The sequence below is a fragment of the Oncorhynchus kisutch genome, linkage group LG29, assembly GCF_002021735.2.
Source record: "Oncorhynchus kisutch isolate 150728-3 linkage group LG29, Okis_V2, whole genome shotgun sequence".
Taxonomy (NCBI): Eukaryota; Metazoa; Chordata; class Actinopteri; order Salmoniformes; family Salmonidae; genus Oncorhynchus; species Oncorhynchus kisutch.
The window spans coordinates 46,836,569-46,857,753 of record NC_034202.2 but is presented as its reverse complement, the minus strand read 5'-3'; the positions used below and the strand labels follow the sequence as shown (position 1 = coordinate 46,857,753).

The following is a 21,185-nucleotide window of genomic DNA, read 5'->3' as shown; positions in this document are numbered from 1 at the left end:
TGCATAGTATAGTATACACATAGTATAGTATAGTATAGTATAGACATAGTATAGTATAGACATCGTAAGTATAGACATAGTAAGTATAGACATAGCATAGTATAGTATAGACATAGTATAGACATAGTATAGTATAGACATAGTAAGTATAGACATAGTATAGTATAGACATAGTAAGTACAGACATAGTATAGTATAAACATAGTATTGTATAGTATATGCATAGTATAGTATACACATAGTATAGTATAGTATAGACATAGTATAGTATAGACATAGTAAGTATAGACATAGTAAGTATAGACATAGTATAGTATAGACATAGTAAGTATAGTATAGTATAGACATAGTAAGTATAGTATAGACATAGTAAGTATAGTATAGACATAGTAAGTATAGCATAGTTATAGTAAGTATAGCATAGACATAGTAAGTATAGTATAGACATAGTAAGTATAGTATAGACATAGTAAGTATAGTAGACATAGTAAGTATAGTAGACATAGTAAGTATAGTAAAGACATAGTAAGTATAGGATAGACATAGTAAGTATAGACATAGTATAGTATAGACAGTAAGTATAGTATAGACATAGTATAGTATAGACATAGTATAGTATAGACATAGTAAGTATAGACATAGTAAGTATAGACATAGTAAGTATAGACATAGTAGGTATAGACATAGTATAGTATAGACATAGTAGGTATAGACATAGTATAGTATAGACATAGTAAGTATAGACATAGTAAGTATAGTATAGACATAGTAAGTATAGACATAGTATAGTATAGTATAGACATAGTAAGTATAGACATAGTATAGTATAGACATAGTAAGTATAGACATAGTATAGTATAGACATAGTATAGTATAGACATAGTATAGGTATAGACATAGTATAGTATAGACATAGTATAGTATAGACATAGTATAGTATAGACATAGTAAGTATAGACATAGTATAGTATAGTCATAGTATAGATAGATCATAGTAGAAGTATAGACATAGTAAGTATAGTATATACATAGTAAGTATAGTATAGACATAGTAAGTATAGTATAGACATAGTAAGTATAGTATAGACATAGTATAGTATAGGACATAGTAAGTTAGACATAGTAAGTATAGACATAGTATAGTATAGACATAGTATAGTATAGACATAGTAAGTATAGTATAGACATCGTAAGTATAGTATAGACATCGTAAGTATAGTATAGACATAGTAAGTATAGACATAGTATAGTATAGTATAGTATAGACATAGTAAGTATAGACATAGTATAGTATAGACATAGTAAGTATAGACATAGTAAGTATAGACATAGTATAGTATAGACATAGTATAGTATAGACATAGTATAGTATAGACATAGTATAGTAGTATAGTATAGACATAGTATAGTATAGACTAGTATAGTATAGTATAGTATAGACATAGTAGTATAGACATAGTAAGTATAGACATAGCATAGTATAGACATAGTAAGTATAGACATAGTAAGTATAGTATAGACATAGTAAGTATAGTATAGACATAGTACGTATAGTATAGACATAGTATAGTATAGACATAGTAAGTATAAACATAGTATAGTATAGTCATAGTAGGTATAGACATAGTATAGACATAGTAAGTATAGTATAGACATAGTAAGTATAGACATAGTATAGTATAGACATAGTAAGTATAGTATAGACATAGTAAGTATAGTATAGACATAGTATAGTATAGACATAGTAAGTATAAACATAGTATAGTATAGTATAGACATAGTAAGTATAGACATAGTATAGTATAGACATAGTAAGTATAGACATAGTAAGTATAGACATAGTAAGTATAGACATAGTAAGTATAGTATAGACATAGTAAGTATAGACGTAGTAAGTATAGACGTAGTAGGTATAGTATAGACATAGTAAGTATAGACATAGCAAGTATAGTATAGACATAGTAAGTATAGTATAGACATAGTAAGTATAGACATAGAAAGTATAGTATAGGCAGTAATTATAGTATAGACATAGAAAGTATAGTATAGACAGTAAGTATAGTATAGACATAGTATAGTATAGACATAGTATAGTATAGTGTAAGTATAGCATAGACATAGTAAGTATAGCATAGTCATAGTAAGTATAGCATAGACATAGTAAGTATAGCATAGTCATAGTAAGTATAGCATAGACATAGTAAGTATAGCATAGACATAGTAAGTATAGCATAGACATAGTAAGTATAGCATAGACATAGTAAGTATAGCATAGACATAGTAAGTATAGCATAGTCATAGTAAGTATAGCATAGTCATAGTAAGTATAGCATAGACATAGTAAGTATAGCATAGTCATAGTAAGTATAGCATAGACATCGTAAGTATAGCATAGCCATAGTAAGTATAGCATAGACATAGTATAGTCATAGTATAGTATAGTCACAGTATAGACAGAGTAAGTATAGTATACTATACACATAGTATAGACATATTATAGTATAGACATCGTATAGTATAGTCATAGTATAGTCATAGTAAGTATAGACGGAGTATAGTATAGTATATACATAGTAAGTACAGCATAGGCGTAGTAAGTATAGCAAAGACTTAGTAAGTATAGCATAGGCGTAGTAAGTATAGACGTAGTAAGTATAGACGTAGTAAGTATAGCATAGACATAGTAAGTATAGACATAGCAAGTATAGTATAGACATAGTATAGTATAGACATAGTATAGTATAGACATAGTATAGTATAGACGTAGCAAGTATAGTATAGACGTAGCAAGTATAGTATAGACATAGTATAGTATAGACATAGTATAGTATAGTCATAGTATACTATAGACATAGTATAGTATAGACGTAGCAAGTATAGTATAGGCATAGTATAGTCAGTAAGTATAGTATAGACATAGTATAGTATAGTCATAGTATAGTATAGACATAGTATAGTGCAAGTATAGTATATACATAGTATAGCATAGACATAGTAAGTATAGACGTAGTAAGTATAGTATAGACATAGCAAGTATAGACATAGTAAGTATAGCATAGGCGTAGTAAGTATAGCAAAGACTTAGTAAGTATAGCATAGGCGTAGTAAGTATAGACGTAGTAAGTATAGACGTAGTAAGTATAGCATAGACATAGTAAGTATAGACATAGCAAGTATAGTATAGACATAGTATAGTATAGACATAGTAAGTATAGACATAGTATAGTATAGTATAGACATAGTAAGTATAGTATAGACAGTAAGTATAGTATAGACATAGTATAGTATAGACATAGTATAGTATAGGCGTAGCAAGTATAGTATAGACATAGTATAGTATAGACATAGTTTAGTATAGTCATAGTATAGTATAGACATAGTATAGTATAGACGCAGCAAGTATAGTATAGGCATAGTATAGTATAGACAGTAAGTATAGTATAGACATAGTATAGTATAGTCATAGTATAGTATAGACATAGTATAGTGCAAGTATAGTATAGACATAGTATAGTATAGACATAGTATAGTATAGGCATAGTATAGTATAGACATAGTATAGTATAGACATAGTATAGTATAGACATAGTATAGTATAGCATATACATAGTAAGTATAGACATAGTATAGTATAGACATAGTATAGTGCAAGTATAGTATAGACATAGTATAGTATAGACATATTATAGTATAGACATAGTATAGTATAGACATAGTAAGTATAGCATAGACATAGTAAGTATAGACATAGTATAGTATAGACATAGTAAGTATAGACATAGTAAGTATAGTATAGACAGTAAGTATAGTATAGACATAGTAAGTATAGACATAGTATAGTATAGACATAGTATAGTATAGACATATTATAGACATAGTATAGTATAGACATAGTAAGTATAGACATAGTAAGTATAGACATAGTATAGACATAGTATAGTATAGCCATAGTAAAGTATAGACAAAGTATAGACATAGTAAGTATGGACATAGTATAGTATAGTGTAGACAGTATAGTATAGTGTAGACATTGTAGTATAGCATAGACATAGTAAGTATAGCATAGACATAGTAAGTATAGCATAGACATAGTAAGTATAGCATAGACATAGTAAGTATAGCATAGACATAGTAAGTATAGCATAGACGTAGTAAGTATAGCATAGACGTAGTAAGTATAGACATAGTAAGTATAGACATAGTAAGTATAGTATAGACATAGTAAGTATAGTATAGACGTAGTAAGTATAGCATAGACGTAGTAAGTATAGACATAGTAAGTATAGACATAGTAAGTATAGTATAGACATAGTAAGTATAGTATAGACATAGTAAGTATAGTATAGACATAGTAAGTATAGTATAGACATAGCAAGTATAGTATAGATATAGCAAGTATAGTAGACATAGCAAGAATAGTATATACGTATAGTACTATAGTAGTAATAGTAAGTATAGTATAGACGTATAGTATTATGGAAGTAACAGTAAGTATAGATGTAAAGTATTATAGTAATAATAGTCAATATAGTATAGATATATAGTAGTAAGTATAGCATAGACTTATATTATTATAGCAGTAATAGTAAGTACACTTAATATTAGTGTAGTAATAGTAAGTATAGTATAGACTTACACTACCGTTTAAACATTTGGGGTCACTTAGAAATGTCATTGTATAGTATAGTATAGACATAGTATAGTATAGACATAGTAAGTATAGACATAGTATAGTATAGACATAGTAAGTATAGTATAGACGTAGCAAGTATAGTATAGACATAGTATAGACATAGTAAGTATAGACATATTATAGTATAGACATAGTAAGTATAGTATAGACAGTAAGTATAGTATAGACATAGTATAGTGCAAGTATAGTATAGTATAGACATAGTATAGTATAGACATAGTAAGTATAGTATAGACATAGTAAGTATAGTATAGACAGTAAGTATAGTATAGACAGTAAGTATAGTATAGATATAGCAAGTATAGTAGACATAGCAAGTATAGTATATACGTATAGTATTATAGTAGTAATAGTAAGTATAGTATAGACGTATAGTATTATGGAAGTAATAGTAAGTATAGATGTAAAGTATTATAGTAATAATAGTAAATATAGTAGTAAGTATAGCATAGACTTATATTATTATAGCAGTAATAGTAAGTAAGTACACTTAATATTAGTGTAGTAATAGTAAGTATAGTATAGACTTACACTACCGTTTAAACATTTGGGGTTACTTAGAAATGTCTTTGTTTTAAAATAACATCAAATTGATCAGAAATACAGTGTAGACATTGTTAATGTTGTAAATGACTGTTGTAGCTGGAAACTGCAGATTTTTTATGGAATATCTACAAAGGCGTACATGCCAGTTTTATGGCTTCTATATTACTATAGTATTACAGTAGTAATAGTAAGTGTCGTATGGACATATAGTATTATAGTAGTAAAAGTATGTGTAGTATAGATGTATAGTAGTAATAGTAAGTGTAGTATAGATGTATAGCAGTAATAGTAAGTATAGTATAGACAGTATGATAGTAGTAATAGTAAGTATAGTATAGACAGTATTATAGTAGTAATAGTGAGTGTAGTATAGATGCATATTATTATAGTAGTATTAGTAGGTGTAGTATAGATGTATAGTAGTAATAGTAAGTGTAGTATATATGTATAGTAGTAATAGTAAGTGTAGTATAGATGTATAGTAGTAATAGTAAGTGTAGTATATATGTATAGTAGTAATAGTAAGTGTAGTATAGATGTATAGTAGTAATAGTAAGTGTAGTATAGATGTATAGTAGTAATAGTAAGTGTAGTATAGATGTATAGTAGTAATAGTAAGTGTAGTATAGATGTATAGTAGTAATAGTAAGTGTAGTATAGATGTATAGTAGTAATAGTAAGTGTAGTATAGACGTATAGTAGTAATAGTAAGTGTAGTATAGACGTATAGTAGTATAGACATATGGTAGTGTAGTAGTAGTAAGTGTAGTAGATGAATAGTAGTAATACAAGTGTAGTATAGACAGTATTATAGTAGTAATAGTAAGTGTAGTATAGATGTATAGAAGTAATTGTAAGTGGTATAGATGTATAGTATTATAGTAGTAATATTACGTGTGGTATAGATGGATAGTATTATAGTAGTAATAGTAAGTGTAGTATAGATGTATAGAAGTAATAGTACGTGTGGTATAGATGGATAGTATTATAGTAGTAGTAGTAAGTGTAGTATATATGTATAGAAGTAATAGTACGTGTGGTATAGATGGATAGTATTATAGTAGTAATAGTAGGTGTAGTATAGATGTATAGTAGTAATAGTACATATAGTACAGATGTATAGTAGTAATAATACGTGTAGTATAGACATAGTATTATTGCAGTAATAGTACGTATGGATTAGACGTATAGTTGTTAGTATAGTATATACTTATAGTATTATAATATCAATAGTAAGTGTAATATAGATGTATAGTAGTAATAGTAAGTGTAGTATAGATGCAGAGTAGTAAGTATAGTATAGACATATTAAGTATAGTAGACATAGTATTATAGTAGTAATAGTAGATATAGTATAGACATAGTTAAGTATAGCATATACTTATTGTATTATACTAGTAAGAGCAAGTTTTGTATAGATGTATAGTAGTAATAGTAAATACAGTATAGACGAATAGTATTATAGTAGTAATAGTAAATACAGTATAGACAAATAGTATTATAGAAGTAATAGTAAATACAGTACAGACAAATAGTAGTAATAGTAAGTATAGTATAGGCATATAGTATTATAATAGTAATAGTACGTATAGTATATACATATAGTAGTAATAGTAAGTATAGTATAGATGTATAGTATTATAGTAGTAATAGCATGTATAGTAAAGGCTAGTATTATAATAATAGTAAGTATAGTACAGATGTATAGTATTATAGTAATAGTAAGTATAGTATAGACGTATAGTAGTAATAGTAAATGTAGTATAGATGTATAGTATTATAGTAGTAGTTGTAGTAGCAGTAAGTGTAGTATAGACGTATAGTATTAGTCATAGTAAGTATAGACATACAGTAGTAATATTACATATAGTATAGATGTATACTACTATAATAGTAATAGTAAGTGTAGTATAGATGTATAGTATTATAGTAGTAGTAGTAATAAGTGTAGTATAGACATATGGTAGTAATAGTAAATATAGTATAGACGGAGTATTATAGTAGCAATAGTAAGTATAGTACAGCCATATAGTATTATAGTAATAGTAAGTATAGTATAGACGTATAGTAGTAGTTAGTATAGACATATAGTATTATAGTAATAGTAGTAAGTATAGTATAGACATAGAGGTAAGTGTAGTATAGACAAATCATATTATAGTAGTAGTAAGTACAGTATAGTAGTAATAGTAAGTGTAGTATAGACAAATAGTATAGTATTAGTAGTAATAGTAAGTGTAGTATAGACAAATAGTATTATAGTAGTAGTAGTAAGTATAGTAGTAATAGTACGTGTAGTATAGACAAATAGTAGTAGTATAGTAGTAATAGTAAGTGTAGTATAGACAAATAGTATTAGTAGTAGTATAGTAGTAATAGTAAGTGTAGTATAGACAAATAGTATTATAGTAGTAAGTATAGTAGTAATAGTAAGTGCAGTATAGTAGTAATAGTAAGTGTAGTATAGACAAATATTATTATTAGTAGTATAGTAGTAATAGTAAGTGTAGTATAGACAAATAGTATTAGTAGTAGTAATAGTAAGTGTTGTATAGACAAATAGTATTATAGTATAGTAGTAAGTATAGTATAGTAGCAATAGTAAGTGTTGTATAGACAAATAGTATTATAGTAGTAAGTATAGTATAGTAGTAATAGTAAGTGTAGTATAGACAAATAGTATTATAGTAGTAAGTATAGTAGTAATAGTAAGTACAGTATAGTAGTAATAGTAAGTGTAGTATAGACAAATAGTATTAGTAGTAGTATAGTAGTAATAGTAAGTGTAGTATAGACAAATAGTATTAGTAGTAGTAATAGTAAGTGTAGTATAGACAAATAGTATTATAGTAGTAAGTATAGTAGTAATAGTAAGTGTAGTATAGACCAGCGTTTCCCAAACTCGGTCCTCTGGAACCCGAGGGGAGCACGTTTTGGTTTTTGCCCCAACACTACACAGCTGATTCAAAGCTTGATGATGAGTTGATTACTTGAATCAGCTGTGTAGTGCTAGGAGCAAAAACCAAAACGTGGACACAGGGATGACCCCAGGACCGAGTTTGGGAAAGCCTGGTATAGATGTATAGTACTATAGTAGTACTCACCCCCCACAAGTTAATCGTCTGCTCAAACTCCTTCTCTCCATCAAAGATAATGTGGATGTTGAGCTGTGGAGGAGAATGGTCTAAATCAGGACCCACTACAGTGAGAATACAGGGCCCGGTGTGTGTTTCAGGGTGTTACTGTTCCCTCTACATAGCTGATGTCAGGTAGTTGGTTCGACCATTGACCCTGTGTGTGTGTGTGTGATAGGCCTAATTGCAACGGGGATGGGGAGGGGGGACATGTCCCACCCAATATTCAAACAGGTGGTGAAGGTAGACAACATTACCTCCACCACACTGATTCTCAACGCGGGGGCCCCACAAGGGTGCGTCCTCAGTCCCCTCCTGTACTCCTTGTATACCCAACGACTGACTGGCCTCACACAGTTCCAACTCCATCATCATGTTCACTGACGACATGACAGTAGTAGGCCTGATCACCAACAACGACTAGACAGCCTACAGAGAGGAGGTAGGCACTCTGACGGCATAGTGCCAGGTAGACAACCTCTCCCTCAACGTTAGCAAAACAAAGGAGCCGATTGTGGTATTCAGGTGGAACCAGGCTGTTCATGCCCCCCATCCTCATCAACGGGACCGCCGTGGAGACGGTCAATAACTTCAAATTCCTTGTAGTAAACATCTCAAAGAAGCAGAAATGGTATAACCACATGGACACCGTAATGAAGAGGCACGACAGTGACTCTTTAACCTCTGGATGCTGAAGAAATTCAGCCTGTCCGCGAGGGCTATCACAGTGTTCTACAGGAGCACCACCGAGAGCATACTGTCGGTCTGCATCACAGTGTTCTACAGGAGCACCATCGAGAGCGTACGGTCAGGCTGCATCACAGTGTTCTACAGGAGCACCAGAGAGCATACTGTCGGGCTGCATCACAGCCTGGTACGGCAACTGTTTTTGGACAGAAGCTGCAGAGATCGATAAAAAAATGGCACTTCTGCAGCCAATATCTCATTCATCAATCAACTAAAATCTTATTCATCAATTTAGTGTCGTTTTGAAGCATTAAATGGCCTGGTATGATGGAGCGTTGTTCAGTTATACAGTTTAAATACATTATTTGTTAGCTTTTGCCCAAAGTCGACCTATAAAATAACTGTACAGTGTTTCCAGATTTCTTTGAAATATGACCTATAACTAATTGCAATTCATGAGTTTTATTGACAAATGCATTCATATGAATGCTGTACTGAAATTGTTTGCTCACTGGAAAATGAATTTCCAACTGACAATTGTTAAGAGTTTAGCACTTAAAATACACCTACATAAAACACTCTATATATATACCCCTCCATCTATACACCACTCAATTTATATACCCCTTCATATACACTACCAGTCAAAACTTTTAGAACACCTACTCATTCAAGGGTTTTAGAACACCTACTCATTCAAGGGTTTTAGAACACCTACTCATTCAAGGGTTTTAGAACACCTACTCATTCAAGGGTTTTAGAACACCTACTCATTCAAGGGTTTTAGAACACCTACTCATTCAAGGGTTTTAGAACACCTACTCATTCAAGGGTTTTAGAACACCTACTCATTCAAGGGTTTTAGAACACCTACTCATTCAAGGGTTTTAGAACACCTACTCATTCAAGGGTTTTAGAACAACTACTCATTCAAAGGTTTTTCATTATTTTGACAATTTTCTACATTGTATAATAATATTGAAGACATTCAAACTACGAAGTAACACATATGGAATCATGTAGTAACCATAAAAGTGTTAAACAAATCAAAATATATTTTATATTTGAGATTCTTCAAATAGCCACCCTTTGCCTTGATGACAGCTTTGCACACTCTTGGCATTCTCTCAACCAGCTTCATGAGGTAGTCACCTAGAATGCACTTCAATTAACAGGTGTGCCTTGTTAAAAGTTAATTTGTGGAATTTATTTCCTTAATGCGTTTGAGCCAATCATTTGTGTTGTGACAGGGTAGGGGTGGTATACAGAAGATAGCCCTATTTGGTAAAAGACCAAGTCCATATTATGGTAAGAACAGCTCAAATAAGCAAAGAAAAACAATAGTCCATTATTACTTTAAGACATGAAGGTCAGTCAATACGGAACATTTCAAGAACTTTGTAAGTTCCTTCAAGTGCAGTCGCAAAAACCTTCAAGCTCTATGATGAAACTGGCTCTCATGAGGACCTCCACAGGAAAGGAAAACCCAGAGTTACCTCTGCTGCAGAGGATAAGTTCATTACAGTTAACTGTCTCTCATGAGGACCGCCACAGGAATGGAAGACCCAGAGTTACCTCTGCTGCAGAGGATAAGTTCATTAGAGTTAACTGGCTCTCATGAGGACCGCCACAGGAAAGGAAGACCCAGAGTTACCTGTCTCTCATGAGGACCGCCACAGGAAAGGAAGACCCAGAGTAAATTTGTCCTTTGCTCTGCTTTCCTTCACACTCCAAATTGGAGTCCAAATCTTTGGTTCCAACCGCTGTGTCTTTGTGAGACGCGGTGTGGGTGAACGGATGATCTCCGCATGTGTAGTTCCCACCGTGAAGCACGGAGGAGGAGGAGGTGTGATGGTGCTTTGTTGGTGACGCTGTCAGTGATTTATTTAGAATTCAAGGCACACTTAACCAGCATGGCTACCACAGCATTCTGCAGCGATACACCATCCCATCTGCTTTGGGCTTAGTGGGACTATCATTTGTTTTTCAACAGGACAATGACCCAACACACCTCCAGGCTGTGTAAGGGCTATTTTACCAAGAAGGAGAGTGATGGAGTAGTGCATCAGATGACCTGACCTCCACAATCACCCAACCTCAACCCAATTGAGATGGTTTGGGATGAGTTGGACCTCAGTGTGAAGGAAAAGCAGCCAACAAGTGCTCAACATTTGTGGGAACTCCTTCAAGACGGTTGGAAAAGCATTCCAGGTGAAGCTGGTTAAGAAAATGCCAAGAGTGTGCAAAGCTGTCATCAAGGCAAAGATTGGCTATTTGAAGAATCTCAAATATAAAATATATTTAGATTTGTTTAACACTTTTTTGGTTACTACATGATTCCATATGTGTTATTTCATAGTGTTGATGTCTTCACTATTATTCTACAATGTAGAAAATAGTAAAAAATAAAGACAAACTATGAATGAGTCGGTGTTCTAAAACTTTTGACCGGTAGTATAGTCCTCTTTTCCCACCTTTAAATACCCCTCTATATAGCCCTCAATGTGTGTGTGTGTGTTTAAATATTAGTGTGGGGTCCAGAAGTCCCCACAAGAATAGTAAACAAACAAACAAAAATGACAAACTGAACATTTTGTTAGTCCCCACAGAGTCAAATTATACTTCTAGGGGGCTTAGGGTTAAGGTTAGAATTATGGGTTAGGAGCTAGGCTTAGTTTTTTAGGGTTAGGTTTTGGGAACAGGATTTTGTATGGGACTGAATTGTGTGTCCCCAATGTTAGTTATACAAGACTGTGTGTCTCACCGTGCAGCTGTTTCCCTCTACGTAACTGACAGCTGGCAGAGAGTTCTTAGCGTAGATGGAGATGATCACCTGACTTCCTGTCTGATGCCAGTCAAACCTGCACGGGACCACTGTCTTACCCTAAGCACACACACAAACACACACAGGGTCAGCCTCACACACAACAATGTACACACACACACACAGGGTCAGACTCACACACAAAAATGTACACACACACACACACAAAAATGACAACACACACACACAGGGTCAGACTCACACACAAAAATGTACACACACGGGCGGACGGACAGACAGACACTAGAAGTTACTTGTAGGTTGTAACACCATGGTTGGTCACTTATCCAACCCCCTGTATTCCATATCCGACCCCCTGTATTCCATATCCGACCCCCTGTATTCCTTATCCAACCCCCTGTATTCCTTATCCAACCCCCTGTATTCCTTATCCAACCCCCTGTATTCCATATCCAACCCCCTGTATTCCAACATCCTGTATTCCATATCCAACCCCCTGTATTCCTTATCCAACCCCCTGTATTCCAACATCCTGTATTCCATATCCAACCCCCTGTATTCCTTATCCAACCCCCTGTATTCCTTATCCAACCCCCTGTATTCCATATCCAACCCCCTGTATTCCATATCCAACCCCCTGTATTCCATATCCAACCCCCTGTATTCCATATCCAACCCCCTGTATTCCATATCCAACCCCCTGTATTCCATATCCAACCCCCTGTATTCCTTATCCAACCCCCTGTATTCCTTATCCAACCCCCTGTATTCCTTATCCAACCCCCTGTATTCCTTATCCAACCCCCTGTATTCCAACCCCCTGTATTCCATATCCCACCGACCCACCAACCCCGAACCCGTCGACCCCCCGACCCTGATCCCACCGACCCCCGGACCCACCGACCCCCGATCCCGCCGACCCACCAACCCCGATCCCGCCGACCCACCAACCCCCGGACCCGCCGACCCACCGGACCCACCAACCCCGATCCCCGAACCCTCCAACCCCGATCGCGCCGACACACCAACCCCTGGACCCACCAACCCTGATCCCACCGACCCACCAACCACCGGACCCACCGATCCACCAACCCCGAACCCACCGACCCCACAATCCACCGACCCCGAACCCACCAACCCCCCAACCCACCGTGTCTTTCTTTCTCCAGAGGTGGTTGCCACGGCTACAGCCCTCCTGTGAGAGGAACGTGTTGAAGTCTGACGTTTTCTTCTTGCAACAACTCCAGTACTTCATACTGGGAACACACACACACACACACACACAAATGGATTCAAGCACAACACACACACAAATCAAGCACATCACACACATACACAGGATTAACGAACTACACATCTGAAGGGAAAAAGCAGTCAGGAATATGTTATTGGCATCTTTGTAGTTTTAAGGGATTTGCAGTGTCATTAGCTAGTCATTAGCTCGCAAGCACAGCTAGTCATTAGCTCGCAAGCACAGCTAGTCATTAGCTCGCAAGCACAGCTAGTCATTAGCTCGCAAGCACAGCTAGTCATTAGCTCGCAGCACAGCTACAGCTAGTCATTAGCTCGCAAGCACAGCTAGTCATTAGCTCGCAAGCACAGCTAGTCATTAGCTCGCAAGCACAGCTAGTCATTAGCTCGCAAGCACAGCTAGTCATTAGCTCGCAAGCACAGCTAGTCATTAGCTAGCAAGCACAGCTAGTCATTAGCTAGCAAGCACAGCTAGTCATTAGCTAGCAAGCACAGCTAGTCATTAGCTAGCAAGCACAGCTAGTCATTAGCTAGTAAGCACAGCTAGTCATTAGCTATTCATTAGCTAGTCATTAGCTATTCATTAGCTAGCAAGCACAGCTAGTCATTAGCTATTCATTAGCTAGCAAGCACAGCTAGTCATTAGCTATTCATTAGCTAGCAAGCACAGCTAGTCATTAGCTAGCAACCACATTCAGTCATTAGCTAGTAAGAATAGCTAGTCATTAGCTAGCAAGCACCTTTAGTCATTAGCTAGTAAGAATAGCTAGTCATTAGCTTACAATCACAGTAGTCATTAGATAGCTAGTCATTATCTAGCAAGGACAACTAGTCATTAGCTAGCAAGCACATCTAGCCATTTGCTAGCAAGCACATCTAGCCATTAGCTAGCTAGCACATCTAGCCATTAGGTAGCTAGCACAGCTGTAGACAGAAGATGATGTACTCTTTGTGGTGTGTGTCAGTTGTATACGTACCCTTCATGGAAGATGGGTACTCCAGCGTGGAAGAGACACAGTTGGTCATTGCTGGCAGGGCCGTCAAAGCTTCGGGCACAGCCTCCATTCTTACACAGTGTCCCTACCTTCACCACATCATCATCCTCATCTAGAGAACAGACAAAGGGAAAACTAGTTACTGTCCTGATGTAATGAGGACTGGTTACTGTCCTGATGTAATGATGACTGGTTACTGTTATGTCCTGATGTAATGAAGACTGGTTACTGTCCTGATGTAATGAGGACTAGTTACTGTCCTGATGTAATGAAGACTAGTTACTGTCCTGATGTAATGAGGACTAGTTACTGTCCTGATGTAATGAGGACTAGTTACTGTCCTGGTGTAATGAAGACTAGTTACTGTCCTGGTGTAATGAAGACTAGTTACTGTCCTGATGTAATGAAGACTAGTTACTGTCCTGATGTAATGAAGACTAGTTACTGTCCTGATGTAATGAAGACTAGTTACTGTCCTGATGTAATGAAGACTAGTTACTGTCCTGATGTAATGAAGACTAGTTACTGTCATGTCCTGTCCTGATGTAATGAGGACTAGTTACTGTCCTGATGTAATGAGGACTAGTTACTGTCCTGGTGTAATGAAGACTAGTTACTGTCCTGATGTAATGAGGACTAGTTACTGTCCTGATGTAATGAAGACTGGTTACTGTCCTGATGTAATGAGGACTAGTTACTGTCCTGATGTAATGAAGACTAGTTACTGTCCTGATGTAATGAAGACTAGTTACTGTCCTGATGTAATGAGGACTAGTTACTGTCCTGATGTAATGAGGACTAGTTACTGTCCTGATGTAATGAAAACTAGTTACTGTCCTGATGTAATGAGGACTAGTTACTGTCCTGATGTAATGAGGACTGGTTACTGTCCTGATGTAATGAAGACTAGTTACTGTCCTGATGTAATGAAGATTATTTACTGTCCTGATGTAATGAAGACTGGTTACTGTCCTGATGTAATGAGGACTAGTTACTGTCCTGATGTAATGAAGACTGGTTACTGTTATGTCCTGATGTAATGAGGACTAGTTACTGTCCTGATGTAATGAGGACTAGTTACTGTCCTGGTGTAATGAAGACTGGTTACTGTTATGTCCTGATGTAATGAAGACTGGTTACTGTCCTGATGTAATGAAGACTAGTTACTGTCCTGATGTAATGAGGACTAGTTACTGTCCTGGTGTAATGAAGACTAGTTACTGTCCTGATGTAATGAAGACTGGTTACTGTCCTGATGTAATGAGAACTAGTTACTGTCCTGATGTAATGAGGACTAGTTACTGTCCTGATGTAATGAGGACTAGTTACTGTCCTGATGTAATGAAGACTGGTTACTGTTATGTCCTGATGTAATGAGGACTAGTTACTGTCCTGGTGTAATGAGGACTAGTTACTGTCCTGGTGTAATGAAGACTAGTTACTGTCCTGATGTAATGAGGACTAGTTACTGTCCTGATGTAATGAGGACTAGTTACTGTCCTGATGTAATGAAGACTAGTTACTGTCCTGATGTAATGAGGACTAGTTACTGTCCTGATGTAATGAGGACTAGTTACTGTCCTGATGTAATGAGGACTGGTTACTGTCCTGATGTAATGAAGACTAGTTACTGTCCTGATGTAATGAAGACTGGTTACTGTCCTGATGTAATGAGGACTAGTTACTGTCCTGATGTAATGAGGACTAGTTACTGTCCTGATGTAATGAAGACTGGTTACTGTTATATCCTGATGTAATGAGGACTAGTTACTGTCCTGATGTAATGAGGACTAGTTACTGTCCTGGTGTAATGAAGACTGGTTACTGTTATGTCCTGATGTAATGAAGACTAGTTACTGTCCTGGTGTAATGAGGACTAGTTACTGTCCTGATGTAATGAAAACTAGTTACTGTCCTGATGTAATGAGGACTAGTTACTGTCCTGATGTAATGAGGACTGGTTACTGTCCTGATGTAATGAAGACTAGTTACTGTCCTGATGTAATGAAGACTAGTTACTGTCCTGATGTAATGAAGACTGGTTACTGTCCTGATGTAATGAAGACTAGTTACTGTCCTGATGTAATGAGGACTAGTTACTGTCCTGATGTAATGAAGACTGGTTACTGTTATGTCCTGATGTAATGAAGACTGGTTACTGTCCTGATGTAATGAAGACTAGTTACTGTCCTGATGTAATGAAGACTAGTTACTGTCCTGATGTAATGAGGACTAGTTACTGTCCTGGTGTAATGAAGACTAGTTACTGTCCTGGTGTAATGAAGACTAGTTACTGTCCTGATGTAATGAAGACTAGTTACTGTCCTGATGTAATGAAGACTAGTTACTGTCCTGATGTAATGAAGACTAGTTACTGTCCTGTCCTGATGTAATGAAGACTGGTTACTGTCCTGATGTAATGAGGACTAGTTACTGTCCTGATGTAATGAAGACTAGTTACTGTCCTGGTGTAATGAAGACTAGTTACTGTCCTGGTGTAATGAAGACTAGTTACTGTCCTGGTGTAACGAAGACTGGTTACTGTCCTGATGTAATGAGAACTAGTTACTGTCCTGATGTAATGAGGACTAGTTACTGTCCTGATGTAATGAGGACTAGTTACTGTCCTGATGTAATGAGGACTAGTTACTGTCCTGATGTAATGAGGACTAGTTACTGTCCTGATGTAATGAGGACTAGTTACTGTCCTGATGTAATGAGGACTAGTTACTGTCCTGATGTAATGAGGACTAGTTACTGTCCTGATGTAATGAGGACTGGTTACTGTCCTGATGTAATGAGGACTAGTTACTGTCTGATGTAATGAGGACTAGTTACTGTCCTGATGTAATGAGGACTAGTTACTGTCCTGATGTAATGAGGACTAGTTACTGTCCTGATGTAATGAGGACTAGTTACTGTCCTGATGTAATGAGGACTAGTTACTGTCCTGATGTAATGAGGACTAGTTACTGTCCTGATGTAATGAGGACTAGTTACTGTCCTGTCCTGATGTAACTGCTACAGACCTATATCTATCCTACCGTGCCTTTCTAAGGTCTTCGAAAGCCAAGTCAACAAACAGATTACCGACCATTTCGAATCTCACCATACCTTCTCTGCTATGCAATCCGGTTTCAGAGCTGGTCATGGGTGCACCTCAGCCACGCTCAAGGTCCTAAACGATATCTTAACCGCCATCGATAAGAAACATTACTGTGCAGCCGTATTCATTGATCTGGCCAAGGCTTTCGACTCTGTCAATCACCATATCCTCATCGGCAGACTCGACAGCCTTGGTTTCTCAAATGATTGCCTCGCCTGGTTCACCAACTACTTCTCTGATAGAGTTCAGTGTGTCAAATCGGAGGGTCTGCTGTCCGGACCTCTGGCAGTCTCTATGGGGGTGCCACAGGGTTCAATTCTTGGACCGACTCTCTTCTCTGTATACATCAATGAGGTCGCTCTTGCTGCTGGTGAGTCCCTGATCCACCTCTACGCAGACGACACCATTCTGTATACTTCCGGCCCTTCTTTGGACACTGTGTTAACAACCCTCCAGGCAAGCTTCAATGCCATACAACTCTCCTTCCGTGGCCTCCAATTGCTCTTAAATACAAGTAAAACTAAATGCATGCTCTTCAACCGATCACTACCTGCACCTACCCGCCTGTCCAACATCACTACTCTGGACGGCTCTGACTTAGAATACGTGGACAACTACAAATACTTAGGTGTCTGGTTAGACTGTAAACTCTCCTTCCAGACCCATATCAAACATCTCCAATCCAAAGTTAAATCTAGAATTGGCTTCCTATTTCGCAACAAAGCATCCTTCACTCATGCTGCCAAACATACCCTTGTAAAACTGACCATCCTACCAATGCTCGACTTTGGCGATGTCATTTACTAAATAGCCTCCAATACCCTACTCAACAAATTGGATGCAGTCTATCACAGTGCAATCCGTTTTATCACCAAAGCCCCATATACTACCCACCATTGCGACCTGTACGCTCTCGTTGGCTGGCCCTCGCTTCATACTCGTCGCCAAACCCACTGGCTCCATGTCATCTACAAGACCCTGCTAGGTAAAGTCCCCCCTTATCTCAGCTCGCTGGTCACCATAGCATCTCCCACCTGTAGCACACGCTCCAGCAGGTATATCTCTCTAGTCACCCCCAAAACCAAAACTCTCCTTCCAGTTCTCTGCTGCCAATGACTGGAACGAACTACAAAAATCTCTGAAACTGGAAACACTTATCTCCCTCACTAGCTTTAAGCACCAACTGTCAGAGCAGCTCACAGATTACTGCACCTGTACATAGCCCACCTATAATTTAGCCCAAACAACTACCTCTTTCCCAACTGTTTTTAATTAATTTATTTATTTTGCTCCTTTGCACCCCATTATTTTTATTTCTACTTTGCACATTCTTCCATTGCAAAACTACCATTCCAGTATTTTACTTGCTATATTGTATTTACTTTGCCATCATGGCCTTTTTTGCCTTTACCTCCCTTCTCACCTCATTTGCTCACATTGTATATAGACTTGTTTATACTGCATTATTGACTGTATGTTTGTTTTTACTCCATGTGTAACTCTGTGTCGTTTATCTGTCGAACTGCTTTGCTTTATCTTGGCCAGGTCGCAATTGTAAATGAGAACTTGTTCTCAACTTGCCTACCTGGTTAAATAAAGGTAAAATTAAAAATTTAAAAATAAAATGAGGACTAGTTACTGTCCCTGATGTAATGAGGACTAGTTACTGTCCTGATGTAATGAGGACTAGTTACTGTCCTGATGTAATGAGGACTAGTTACTGTCCTGATGTAATGAGGACTAGTTACTGTCCTGATGTAATGAGGACTAGTTACTGTCCTGATGTAATGAGGACTAGTTACTGTCCTGATGTAATGAGGACTAGTTACTGTCCTGATGTAATTAGGACTAGTTACTGTCCTGATGTAATGAGGACTAGTTACTGTCCTGATGTAATGAGGACTAGTTACTGTCCTGGTGTAATGAAGACTAGTTACTGTCCTGATGTAATGAGGACTAGTTACTGTCCTGATGTAATGAGGACTAGTTACTGTCCTGATGTAATGAGGACTAGTTACTGTCCTGATGTAATGAAAACTAGTTACTGTCCTGATGTAATGAGGACTAGTTGCTGTCCTGATGTAATGAAGACTAGTTACTGTCCTGATGAATGAAGACTGGTTACTGTCCTAATGTAATGAGGACTAGTTACTGTCGCTGTCCTGACGAATGAGGACTAGTTACTGTCCTGTCCTGATGTAATGAGGACTAGTTACTGTCCTGATGTAATGAGGACTAGTTACTGTCCTGATGTAATGAGGACTAGTTACTGTCCTGTCCTGATGTAATGAGGACTAGTTACTGTCCTGATGTAATGAGGACTAGTTACTGGACTGATGTAATGAGGACTAGTTACTGTCCTGATGTAATGAAAACTAGTTACTGTCCTGATGTAATGAGGATTAGTTACTGTCCTGTCCTGATGTAATGAGGACTAGTTACTGTCCTGATGTAATGAGGACTAGTTACTGTCCTGATGTAATGAGGACTAGTTACTGTCCTGATGTAATGAGGACTAGTTACTGTCCTGATGTAATGAGGACTAGTTACTGTCCTGATGTAATGAGGACTAGTTACTGTCCTGATGTAATGAGGACTAGTTACTGTCCTGATGTAATGAGGACTAGTTACTGTCCTGATGTAATGAGGACTAGTTACTGTCCTGATGTAATGAGGACTAGTTACTGTCCTGATGTAATGAGGAAAAGTTACTGTCCTGATGTAATGAGGAAAAGTTACTGTCCTGATGTAATGAGGACTAGTTACTGTCCTGATGTAATGAGGACTAGTTACTGTCCTGATGTAATGAGGACTAGTTACTGTCCTGATGTAATGAAGACTGGTTACTGTTATGTCCTGATGTAATGAGGACTAGTTACTGTCCTGATGTAATGAGGACTAGTTACTGTCCTGGTGTAATGAAGACTAGTTACTGTCCTGATGTAATGAGGACTAGTTACTGTCCTGATGTAATGAGGACTAGTTACTGTCCTGATGTAATGAGGACTAGTTACTGTCCTGATGTAATGAAGACTGGTTACTGTCCTGATGTAATGAGGACTAGTTACTGTCCTGATGTAATGAAGACTAGTTACTGTCCTGATGTAATGAGGACTAGTTACTGTCCTGATGTAATGAGGACTAGTTACTGTCCTGATGTAATGAAAACTAGTTACTGTCCTGATGTAATGAGGACTAGTTACTGTCCTGATGTAATGAGGACTAGTTACTGTCCTGTCCTGATGTAATGAAGACTAGTTACTGTCCTGTCCTGATGTAATGAAGAATGGTTACTGTCCTGATGTAATGAAGACTGGTTACTGTTATGTCCTGATGTAATGAGGACTAGTTACTGTCCTGATGTAGTGAGGACTAGTTACTGTCCTGATGTAATGAGGACTAGTTACTGTCCTGATGTAATGAGGACTAGTTACTGTCCTGATGTAATGAAGACTGGTTACTGTTATGTCCTGATGTAATGAGGACTAGTTACTGTCCTGATGTAATGAGGACTAGTTACTGTCCTGGTGTAATGAAGACTGGTTACTGTCCTGATGTAATGAGGACTAGTTACTGTCCTGATGTAATGAAGACTAGTTACTGTCCTGATGTAATGAGGACTAGTTACTGTCCTGATGTAATGAGGACTAGTTACTGTCCTGATGTAATGAGGACTAGTTACTGTCCTGATGTAATGAAAACTAGTTACTGTCCTGATGTAATGAGGACTAGTTACTGTCCTGATGTAATGAGGACTGGTTACTGTCCTGATGTAATGAAGACTAGTTACTGTCCTGTTGTAATGAAGACTAGCTACTGTCCTGTCCTGATGTAATGAAGACTAGCTACTGTCCTGTCCTGATGTAATGAGGACTAGTTACTGTCCTGATGTAATGAGGACTAGTTACTGTCCTGTCCTGATGTAATGAAGACTAGTTACTGTCCTGTCCTGATGTAATGAAGTATGGTTACTGTCCTGATGTAATGA

General features: G+C 36.8%; 1 protein-coding gene across 1 annotated transcript in view; it reads right to left on the bottom strand.

The window, feature by feature from the left end:
- Positions 1 to 21,185, bottom strand: part of chordc1b (cysteine and histidine-rich domain (CHORD) containing 1b) — a 72,662-nt gene that overhangs the window by 7,888 nt on the left and 43,589 nt on the right. The window contains exons 6-9 of the mRNA XM_031809135.1: positions 14,074 to 14,203; positions 12,996 to 13,101; positions 11,825 to 11,944; positions 8,344 to 8,406 (exon numbers count right to left, since the gene is read on the bottom strand). Of these exons, the coding sequence (XP_031664995.1) occupies positions 8,344 to 8,406; positions 11,825 to 11,944; positions 12,996 to 13,101; positions 14,074 to 14,203 (419 nt within the window). The remainder of the gene's footprint in view (positions 1 to 8,343; positions 8,407 to 11,824; positions 11,945 to 12,995; positions 13,102 to 14,073; positions 14,204 to 21,185) is intronic.